Raw genomic sequence first — 12,049 nt, 5'->3', positions numbered from 1 at the left:
TAACGAGTGAATAAAACATGCATTTAAACGATACAATAGCAATAATACAAAAATCATATACTAGATACATACATATTTAAGATTACATAACATCATATATACAAAGATATTCATAGCATATATTGAAGATGAATAAGCACAACATACAAACATACATAGTAATAATTAAGAAATGATGCATGATACACAATTAAAAAGTAATATAATATCAATGTACATGTTCATAAAATATAACATCAAATTATAAAATAAAATTTAATACATACATGATATATATAAAATATATAAAAGAATTAGTATATATAAAAATATAAAATAAAGTGAGTAATTGTTAACGAAATATACAAATAAAATATGATATTTACTAATACTTTTAAAATAGTATTTAATATACAATATATAATACATAATAACAAAACTATATAAAAGGGTAATAATTATATAAAAAATATATTGGTTTAGAAAAATAATGTATAAAATACTTAATATGTAAAAGAATTTATATTTATAGTAAAATAATTATATAATATATATAAATATAAGTATAAAATAAGTAATTAATGATGAAATATACGAATTATACAAATTATAATATTATAATATCTTCAAAATATATAATAATAGAATATAAGTAAAGTAATTATTAACATATGAATAAAAATAAGTATATAATACAAGTTAAAACTTTTAATGATAATAACATATAGATAAAAAAATTATAATGGTATAAAAAATGACATAATATAAAATAATTATAATTTATAATATGAAAGTGTATATATGTAAAAATAATATATAATATGTATAAATAATTAATAAATATACAATACAAGTAAGAAATATATAGATAATAATGTAAAATAATAATAATTTGTGAAAAATAATATATAATAAATAATAATAATATGAAATAATATATTGTTAAAATGTAGAATAATATAATAGTATAAAGATATATAAACATTATGTGATAAAAATATACTATAATAAATAATAAGTAATGGTATATGTTAAAATATATATTAATATAACAATAGAAAAAAACATGAAGTAGTATAATATAATAGCATATAAGTAAATAATTATAAAATGTATATAATATGTATGCTCATATTAAAATAAAATAATACATGTATATAAAAAATAAGTTATAAATAAATTAAAATGGGTAAAAGGGACTAAAATTAAACATAAACAAAAGTCAGTGGCTGATTTAATAAAAACTGAGATAGGGCCTAATTGAAACGGCCATTAAAAACCTAGGGACTCATCGAGAAATTTTCCCTTGTCCCTAAACGGCGTCGTTTTAATCCAGGACTTAAAACATTTACTACAAGGTCTAAATTAAAACTGAAGCAAATATCAGGGCTAAATCATAAATAAAATAAAACAAAATTGAAAACATAAAAAAAAGTGGAAGACTAATTGGGTAATTAATCCAATTCTCAAAAACACGCGGATCCTCCCCGGGTAATCGGGTCAACGCGCGGATCCTGGGAGCCTAAAACGTCGTCGTTTTAAGCTTATCGGACTAAACTAAAACGATGTCGTTTCTGTAGGGCTATATAAATCAAAACCTAAGCCTAAAATTCATTTTTACACCAGTCTCAAAAAAAAAAGTTTGTAAATCCTCTGAAGAAGACTGGGGGTTGGTCTGGCCTTCGGTTCTCGACCATGGTGCAGTACCTGCACACTCACCACACGCGCCTCACGCGCCGTTGCATCCGGTGGTCTGAGGGTTAAAACCCTCGTCCTTCCACAGGTAAATCGTTTTCCTTTTAATCGTTACTATTTAAAAAAATGATTTATATATTCGTAAAAGAGAATAAAAAAAAGGTATGAGGGAAAAAAAATCACCTTCTGAAATATTATTGCAAAGGTTTGATGTACAATGATTTTGTGATGTGTTTCTCTCTATCTCTTTTGTGTATTCTCTCTGTTTCTATCTATGTATGTTTTTCTCTCTGTCTCTCTACTCCTGTGTATCTATCCCCTCTCTCTTTACAGATTTGCGAAAGGCTTTATAGCCTTAAACTACTGCCTATTTTGGAAAGAAATCGGAGGATTTCTTTCCATTTCCTGTTCTAGTATATCTGCTGTCTTTTTTGCTTTGATTTCTTTCCTTTTCTTGCTCTGCTTTTTTTGTGTGTATTTGCTGTTTGTTTCCTTTTCTTGTAGGTGACTCGCGAATATTTCGGTGGTTGGGCTTGCTGTCATGGATTTGAATCTCGGCAGATACCCATTTGTGCACTGATGACCACGAGATAGTCTCTTTTACGGAGATCTCGGCGTCAACGAAGGTACCAAGGTCGGAGATGAGGCCTGAGATCACGGTGCTGGACGGTCGTGAGAGGGACAAGCTACTGGACAACGCATTGATGGTGCGTCAGTGTGCATTGATGGCCTCGATTTGGGGAGTTGAACAGATGCTCCCCGAGGCTTCCAGAAGCTGATGCGGCGCTATAGTCTTCAGGAAACCCTAGGGTTTCCTGTTTCCCTAAAGTCACTTGGGCTTTTGGGCCGTTTTTTATTTGGGTTTGGTTTATTGGTATTCTGTTTGGGTCAAGGGTGTAAATGGGTCTGCTGGGTAGTTTTAAGCCTGATGGGTAGTAAATGGGTCTGCTGGGTAGTTTTAGGCCTGCTGGGTAGTAATCGGGTACACGGGTAATGGGTCTGAGGTATTTGATTTTGGGCCTACTGTTTGGGCTTTGTAACCTGGACTTGAATTGTTTAATAAATAAATATTTATTTATTTATCTATTTTTATTTGGTTTTAAGGCCCGGTTAAATTTGGACTATTACAGTTACAAATATTTGAATTTTAATAATTTCTTTTCCTTATAAATTTGAGATTGTAGAAATGCATGAAAGATTTGTATATATTTGCATAAAACATATAAAATATGTGATAGGCATAACATAAATATAATGTGCATCAACAATTATGCATTGACATCCTATTTCAATTTTATTTTCAATTATGCAAAAATGATGTCCTTAAATCTTTTGGTAATGGAAACAACACGTAGATAAGGAGTTTTTTGCGAGTTTCTATAATCAGATCTTTTACTACACAGTGTTAGTAGAGTCATGAAAAAGCTTATTAAGATGTGATAGAACGTGATCCAACTATGTTATCGAGAGTTAATGATAAAATTAAAGACATTTTTACTACAAATTTATTAGAATATGATAAAAGGAATCTTTGAATAAATTCTTATGTGACCTTACGATAATCCACTTGTTCGGTCAATAGGTGCTTCGTATTGGTGTGTCTCTCCTTGGATCCTTGGTTTCATATAGTAGATCTAATATACATAGATATGTGTGTGTTTGATCCCTTAAAGCTTTATATTATTTATTTAATTATATATTTAAAAAAAGTTATAATGAAGAAACACAGAAAGATACATTCAAACTTTGCTAAATGCTAGATACATACATACAACTTTATAACTACACAATTCTTTTTTGTTTATTACAAAAATTTATTTTTCAATTCTACCAAGCAATAGATGAAAAGAAAATTATATTTCATTCAAATTTTTCATATTTCCTACCAAGCACATCTAGAGAAGGAAAAATAATATTTTTCATCTTTTTATTTTTCCACCCCTTCAATTTTTCATATTTATAATTTTCTTTCCACACAAATTATTTTTCATTTTTAATTATTTTGAAAAATATCCTAAGTGTCATTAATTTTAGTATTAAAAAAAAGTTATAGAACATTTATATCGCACAAAAAGAAAGTTATAATAATTTCACACTAAATATAATCTATATCTATAATTATATTTAGATCTTTGATTGTGTTGGTGTCATGAGTTAAGCGAAGATTAATTCTGTTAGAAAATTATTAAAATATTTTTCTATATGCAAAATAAATTATATTTTTGTAATGATGCTTTTATGTATATTTTTTATTTTTATATAAAATTAATAAAGCTCAAAAATGATAAAATTTAAACTTGTGACATAATTACTCCTATAGATATAATTTTACCATTCTAACTAAATGTTGACACCATTTTTTTTTGGATAAAACGGGGTCGACTTGGATTTTGAAAAAAGAATGAAAACGGGAGTCGCCACCAATCCTTTTTTTGATGAGGTGTGATCGGGTCACCTCAAAAAGTGGTTGTTTTTAATAAATGATTTAATTTTATGAAAACAACGATTTTGGTCTACGAAATTCAGAAAAAAAAGGTTCGGGAGTCGGTTACGCACGAGGAAGGATTAGCACCCTCGACACGCCCAAAATTGGTACCTTAGTTGATTATTTAATGTCTTTATGTCGAAAATTAAAAACTCAAAAAGAATTTAAAATACGATCCCTCCTTATATTATTATTTTAAAATTACTCAAATAAATCAGAATGGAAAATGCTTCCTTATCTCGAAGTAACAAGATGTCACGTCCAGTAAGTTAGGATACAACACATCGTATCTTCGAGAGTAAGCTTGCCTTTATTTTTTGTTTAAACCTCATTTATTTTAATTTCAAAAGGATTTCGGTTATTTAGGATCAACGCGAGAAGAATCGAAGCTCAGTAAGTTAGGGCACGATTTTCTCGAATTTTCTAAATACGAAATATTACCTTATTTTGAAAGTTTAAAAAGGATATTCGGCTATTTGGTCGAACGAGAAACCGAAACCCAGCACGTTAGGGCACGTTTTCTCGAATTTTCCAAACGCAAAATATTTCCTTAATTAAAAAAATTTCTTTTTGATGTATGGTGTTAATATGCATAGCAAAACAATAATGAATATGATGGCATAAAAACAACACGAGTAATAGCAACGGAAATAAGATTATTAAATATAAATAATAATGAAAATGAAGATAAATAAATAAATAATGAATAGATGTAAAGAACGTATATACATGAATGTACACAAAATTATGAAAATATGAAAAATCTATGTATGTATACGTATTGTGAGATTATTAAATACAAAAATATATGTAAATATGTATACATGTATAGGTATATGAATTAAAATATGTAAATAGATAAGTATATATATATGCATGTAGAAAATATGAAATATAAAAAAATATATTTAAAATAAATAGAGAATATGTACGTGTATATATATATAAATTATAAGATATAGTAAGAAATGTATATGAGTATATATATATACATATATATATTAGAGAAAAATGTGTACGTGTATATATTTATGAAAATGAAAATATGTATATAAATATATAGGTATGTACATAAGTTGTAAAATATAAAAAAAAAATATAAGTATATATATGTACCGAAATTTTAAATATATAAATAAATAGATAACAATAATAATAGTAATGTAATATAATAGTAATAATAATATCTACAACAAAAGAAAATATTAGGAAATGTGCAAAAATATATATATATAATATTTACAATAATGATGTAAATAAACAACATATAAAATATTTGAAATAACATATAAATGAAACATTTAAAAAAGGTTAATAAATGAATTAAATAGATTTAAGACATGGTTAAAAATAAATGAAAATTTGGGATATAAAAGTATAAATATTGGATAGTTAATTAGGGATCAAAACGAAAACCAAACAAGATCTGAAGGCCAAACTTAAAAAAAACAAAAGAAGATAGAAAATGGGGGTTAATTGAATGAGGTTGCGAGGGAGGAGGACTAAACACATAAATTTCCCTTTTAGGGAAAGTGCACAGACCCCACCCACCAAACAAAATAGTGCCGTTTCAACACCATTATTTAAAAACAAAGATTTTTTTTTGTGTTTCATTTTCAACCCCCAATCTAAAAAAACAAAAAAAAAAGCTTCCATGCTCTCTTCCCCTCCCTTAAAATCCTCTCAAGCCTTTTCTTTTCCGGTGAAATCCCGGTCACTGAGCCACCGCCGTTGGTCGCGCCGCCACCGTCGCTGGCCACCGCACATGGTGGCCGGAAGTTCAAAAGGTAACTTTTTTTATTTTTTTTAATAATATATATATGTATATGTATATAGAAAGAAAGGAAAAAAAAACAAAGAAAAAAAAATTCGAAAGAAGAGAGAAAAAGAAAAAAAATGCAAACCTTTTTATTGATTTTTTCCTTTGTATTCGAAGTTCGGAGGGATTTTTGTGTTTGTCTCTTTTTCAATCTTTTAAAATCCCCCCTCTTTTACACTAGTTTCCATGGCTTTTATAGCCCTTACACTTTCATTTTCTATTAGTTTCTATCTCTTCATTGCTGCTTGCAAGGTATGGAGGTGCCAGGCATGCGGGGATGGTGTTGGCAGAAGCATGGGGCGTGGTAGCCGACATGGTGGTGACCAAAGATGGTGCTAGTGTCAGAGGAAAGTGGGGTGTGGTAGCCAAGGTTTCTTGTTGTCTGTTTCTCTTTTTTTTTTATTATGTTGGGCTAGTTGAGTATTGGGCTGGTGGTATTTGGGCTATGGGATTTGGTTTATTGGGATTAAATTTTGGGTTTGTTGTATTTTATTTCATTTGGACAATGGGCCCAGCAAATTTGGGCTTCTACAGCTGCCCCTCTTTGCTCGTTTTCGTGTAACGAGAACAGAGCAAAGACTAAGAAAGACCAAATTTGCCTGTTTTCGTTGAGGCTTAACTTCTTTGGGTGCTTTTCTTCTTCAAGTAGTCTTATTCCAGCCTGCTACGTCTTGTTGCTTCGATCTACTCTACTGCAATTTCAGATACGCCTTGTAGCTTCAATCTACTTTGTTACGACTCCATGGGGATGAGATTTGTGTTTTTAGTCTGCTCCACTACTGCTTAGGGAGATAAGACTTGATGCGATCTGCTCCACTATTGCTTAGGGAGATAAGATCTGTAATCTTCACTCTATTCCACTGTTGCCCAATGAGATAGAACTACTGGCTTTAATGTACTCCACTGTAATCGGAAAGGTAAAATCCGCCATCTTCGACCTGCAATCTATTCCACTGCTAAATACAGGGAGATAGAGTCTGTTTTCAATCCACTTCCTACCAATATAGGAAGGCAGGATCTGCTATCTTCGATCTACTTCACGCCAATATATGAAGATAAGATCTGCTTTCTTCGGTCTATTTCGCCACCAGTATGGGAAGACGAGATCTGCATTGTCGATCCACTTCCTACCAGTATAGGAAGATAGGATCTGCTATATTCGATCTACTTCACGCCAATACATGAAGACAAGATCTGCTTTCTTCGATCTACTTCTTGCCCCGGGAGATAGAACTATCAGCTTCAATGTACTCCACTGTAATCAGAGAGGTAAAATCTGCCGTCTTCAACCTGCTTTGCTGCCAAATACAGGAAGGCAAGATCTGCAATCTTCAATCTATTCCACTGCCAAATACAGAGAGATAGAGTTATCGGCTTCAATGTACTCCACTGTGGTCAGGGAGGTAAAATCTGCCATCTTTGATCTGCTTCGCTGCCAAATACAGGAAGGCAAGATCTGCAATCTTCAATCTATTCCACTGCCAAATACAGAGAGATAGAGTTATCGGCTTCAATGTACTCCACTGTGGTCAGGGAGGTAAAATCTGCCATCTTTGATCTACTTCGCTGCCAAATACAGGAAGGCAAGATCTGCAATCTTCAATCTATTCCACTGCCAAATACAGGGAGATAGAGTTATCGGCTTCAATGTACTCCACTGTTGTCAGGGAGGTAAAATCTGCCATCTTTGATCTGCTTCGCTGCCAAATACAGGAAGGCAAGATCTGCAATCTTCAATCTATTCCACTGCCAAATACAGGGAGATAGAATTATCGGCTTCAATGTACTCCACTGTAGTCAGGGAGGTAAAATCTGCCATCTTCGATCTTCTTCGCTGCCAAATACAGGAAGGCAAGATCTGCAATCTTCGATCTACTTCACGCCAAATACGTGAAGACAAGATCTGCTTTCTTCGATCTACTTCGCCACCAATATGGGAAGACAAGATCTGTATCTTTGATCCACTTCCTACCAATATAGGAAGACCGGATCTGCTACCTTCGATCTACTTCACGCCAATACATGAAGACAAGATCTGCTTTCTTCGATCTACTTCGCCACCAATATGGGAAGACAAGATCTGTATCTTTGATCCACTTCCTACCAATATAGGAAGATAGGATCTGCTACCTTCGATCTACTTCACGCCAATACATGAAGACAAGATCTGCTTTCTTCGATCTACTTCGCCACCAATATGGGAAGACAAGATCTGTATCTTTGATCCACTTCCTACCAATATAGGAAGATAGGATCTGCTACCTTCGATCTACTTCACGCCAATACATGAAGACAAGATCTGCTTTCTGCAATCTACTTCGCCACCAATATGGGAAGACAAGATCTGCATCTTCGATCCACTTCCTACCAATATAGGAAGATAGGATCTGCTACCTTCGATCTACTTCGTCACCAATATGGGAAGACAAGATCTGTATCTTTGATCCACTTCCTACCAATATAGGAAGATAGGACCTATTTACGCCTAGTGTTTAGGATGACATGATCAGAATGAATCAAATGCTCCTAACTAGATGTGTATGTATTATATTTGTAGAATGTCATGAGAATGATCCATTTTTAATGCTTAGGTTGTCATTCCTCATTGTTCATCAAGGTTCTATCACTGATGCCTTCTTGTTCAGCCAGTTTGACAGAAAACCCAAAGAAATAGACGCTATTTAGACTATCATTTCTCAAATGTTTCCAACCCTTAGGTTTGGTTAGTTCTAAACAATAGTCCTGTTTCAGGTCCTCGTATTATTTAGAAACTTTCAGAGTAATATGCAGAACTCCTTCTGCGTGTGTATTGTCAGTCCATTAATCGTTATTTCAATGAAAAATGCTTGAAAAAGATTATCAAAATGGACAAAATGAAATTTTGTTGAGAGGAAAGCTCTAAACAAACAAATCAATCAAGATAGCAAATTTTGCTGAGATACGAGATGAATAAGATGGAAAATATTATCACAATGGATAAGATGAAAATTTGTTGAGAGCAAAGCTCTAAATGAACACATTAATCAGGATAGCAAATTTTGCTAGAATACAAAATGAGAATAAATTAATCAAGATGATGTATGAACAAAATGGGAATAGGTGCCCCAGATATCGTAGCATGAGCTTCTCTGCCCCAAACTTCTTAAGGACCCTTTTGAACTTGATATATGTTTAGAAGTCCTAGAAGGCTTTGTTGATGCCCCAAGATGTAACATCTTTCCTTCTTGTTAATTCGGAGAAGACAAAACTACTCTATGCCTCATCTTTGATCGAAAATTTGAATTGCCCATTCCTGGGTTTTCAATTCAAAACCCCTTTGGTCTCAAGGCGCCCTTTGCGGGTTTTCACCTTGGCCTCTCCTTTTTCTTTTTCTTTTTATTTTCTTTTTCATTTTTTCATTTTTCTTTTCGTTTTTTTTTCAAGTGAAGTATTTATTTCTTGAATCAGAATTCTCGAGATTAGGTAGGTTTTTGCCATCCATCCTGTCAATATCAACGCTTTTTCAGATAAGGCCTTCCACATAAGGTCCTTTCCAGTTCGGCATCCATTTTCTTCTGAAGTCCTTTTGTATGGCAAGAATATTCTTCGATATCAGGTCTCTGGGGCGAACTTTTTGGTTAGCTCGCGTATTTTATTTTTGGTACTTTTGACCAAGACGGATAACCTTGAATCTTTCCTCTTCAATCAAATTTAACTGATCATATCGGGTTTGGATTTGCTTCATCCAGATTCAGCTCTGACAAGACTTGAAGGAAAGGAATATCAACTTCGATGGGTAAAACTGTCCCTATTCCATATGCCAATGAGAAATGAGTTGTCCTGGTAGAGTTTTTTTTCTTTTTGCTTTTGTTTTTTATTTGGTTTTTATTTGTTCTTTTTTTTTGGCCTCCACTAAACTGTTCATTTTGAGGGCAACATGGTGTTAATCTTGAACAAACTGCAAACTTCTGATGTCGTGCCGTTGTTCAAATTCAATGCATTGTCTAATATGATCCTTTTTGGCATTCCATATTGACATATGATTCTTCAAGAAATTTGCCGAGTGTCGACTTTATGATATTGGCATATGAAACAACCTCTACCCACTTGAGGTAGTAATCGACGAACACAAAGATAGATCGATGACCGCCAGAAGGTTTTGGCGAGGTCGGCCCAAATAACATCCATGCCCCTCATAGAGAAAGTCCATGGAAAATTCATAACATGAAGAGATAAAGGAATCACATAAATCTTGTCTCCGTAAATTTGGCACTTATGGCGTTCCTTGGTATAACTGGTGCAATCCCCTTCCATGGTGGGCCAGCAGCACCCAAATCTCATGATTTGCTTGGCCATTGCAAAACCATTAGCACGTGTTCCTCGTCCAAGATCTTCTTAACCTCAAGAGCATCCACTTGTCTAAAAACATCTTTGAGTTCTTAGAGTAACTCAATGACGTATTGCTTTGTCTCTGCAGTGATACAGGCTTTAATCTTCACCTTTTTCTCTTCTCCTAAGCTCACAATTCCCCACTGAATTTTTTTGTAAGGTTGGATCTATTTTTCGACTTGCCTTACCATCCTTAACAAATCAGGAGATAAACTACAGTCTTGATCATCTTCGAAGTCTTGAGGATCCTCTAGACACATATCTTGCTTGAAAGAAAGTTCTGAGTCAATAGTAGTGTCGCTCATATCATTGATATCTGGAGACCTATTCTAGGGACGAAGGAAGTCTCAAAGAGCTAACGAATCAAAGGGTAATTACCTGGTGGTATGAGTATGAATGAATTGGAAGGAACAAAAGAATATTTGCCAAAACAAGACACAAAGATGCATTTCGTTGAAATAAAGAATAGTGGACATGTGCCTTTTCACAAAAGGATTTTCTATTGCTCCCAGGCTTAGAACAATAAGAGCGTTCCAAATATTACTCTGAAATGGTCCTAAAAATTACAAGAATCTCCTCCACGGTCCAGTTGTTTAAAACGCCTCTAGGGATGTAGAAACAAATTCAAGATAGGTTTTTTATTTTTTAGTTCTTTTTCAAAGGCATACACATCTTCACCTTTCGAACCATCGATATATCCAAAGAATTCCAATCCATCTGGTTTTGTACTAGAGTTCTAAACTCGGCGTACTTTTGGATTTTAGGAAATTTATTGTATGTAATAAAATGTAATGTTAATGCATGAACGCGTATTTTTGGATTTTAGGAAATTTATTGTATGTAATGAAATGTAATGTTAATGAAGGAAGAGATACGTGCAATGAAATGTAATGCAGATGTATGAATGCAAAAAGAGACATTGATTCTTGATTCAATTCTATTAGAACAACTTTACTAGAAAACAAATCTCTTTACATAAAGCGGATACATATACGGCTTTGCCCTCATATGCGGAGACATTCGATCATTTTCTTCGTTCGAGCGTTAAGATAAGTCTCACGAACTCTTCAAAAGGGACGTATCTTATATCTCCTTTTTACTCAATCCGGGCCGTGACTCGTTGCTCACTAAACCTCATGGTGCTCGTTGGCTTCTCTTTTAAGAAAGTTCAGCGGCTCTCGAATAATCCTTATCACATTAAATTCTCGGGCCACGGAGCAATGGTTGTGTGGTCCTCCATTAAACTATCATCCTTCTCTTATCACGTTTTCTTGGACCACATTCGGACAACCGTATTATTATCCACTTTATCAAGAAGCCCATTTCCTTATGACAAGCTCTCTATTTAGCAATTGAACGTGAATCAACACCTCTTTTTATGATGAAAATGCAATGCAATCATAACAAAAAGAAAACATGTTAGTACAAAGCAAAAGCAAGCAAGAATAAATAGAACACCTATTTGGGTGAATACTAGGGGTTCGAAGTGGTTCTACCTAGGGTGGGCTCCTAAGGTTCACTACATGAGGTTTGGTTCTAAAGTAAGGGTACCCGAACCAGCAGATTCCTCGATCCTCACCCATTATAGGCTCATGCGGACTGAGTTCGGTTCAGGGGGATACATTTCTCTATGGCCATGCGGAGATGAAAATCTCACGAAGACATAGGTACGGATGTATCCCGGAAGCGATTCACTATCCCAT

At 33.4% G+C, this 12,049-nt stretch overlaps 1 protein-coding gene and 1 long non-coding RNA gene across 3 annotated transcripts; both read left to right on the top strand.

The window, feature by feature from the left end:
* Window positions 1-1,599: 1,599 nt before the first annotated feature.
* LOC121204616 (uncharacterized) lies at window positions 1,600-2,756 on the top strand. Its single transcript, XR_005899791.1, has 2 exons — window positions 1,600-1,762; window positions 2,179-2,756. It is a non-coding gene; the product is annotated as an uncharacterized lncRNA (long non-coding RNA).
* A 2,763-nt stretch (window positions 2,757-5,519) lies between these two features.
* LOC121202985 (uncharacterized) lies at window positions 5,520-6,555 on the top strand. Of its 2 annotated transcripts, none has more exons than XR_005899789.1 (2): window positions 5,520-5,946; window positions 6,231-6,375. XR_005899789.1 is itself a non-coding variant. In XM_041074816.1 (2 exons), exons 1-2 carry the CDS (start codon window positions 5,640-5,642, stop codon window positions 6,538-6,540), a joined length of 645 nt encoding a protein of 214 aa, XP_040930750.1. In that variant the 5' UTR covers window positions 5,524-5,639; the 3' UTR covers window positions 6,541-6,555. The 2 variants fall into 2 exon arrangements, 1 of the variants encoding a protein (XP_040930750.1); XM_041074816.1 differs by having other exon boundaries at window positions 5,524-5,946; window positions 6,203-6,555.
* Window positions 6,556-12,049: the final 5,494 nt, after the last annotated feature.

The sequence above is a fragment of the Gossypium hirsutum genome, chromosome A01, assembly GCF_007990345.1.
Source record: "Gossypium hirsutum isolate 1008001.06 chromosome A01, Gossypium_hirsutum_v2.1, whole genome shotgun sequence".
Classification (NCBI taxonomy): domain Eukaryota; kingdom Viridiplantae; phylum Streptophyta; class Magnoliopsida; order Malvales; family Malvaceae; genus Gossypium; species Gossypium hirsutum.
This window is presented reverse-complemented; position numbering and strand designations above follow the sequence as displayed.

What these genes read in the sequence shown, in the direction of transcription:
- LOC121202985 (XM_041074816.1), top strand. Translation starts at nt 5,640, where the DNA reads ATGAGGTTGCGAGGGAGGAGGACTAAACACATAAATTTCCCTTTTAGG. An exon ending in GGTGGCCGGAAGTTCAAAAG is followed by an intron (nt 5,947 to 6,202) that starts GTAACTTTTTTT and finishes ATTTTCTATTAG; the next exon opens with TTTCTATCTCTTCATTGCTG.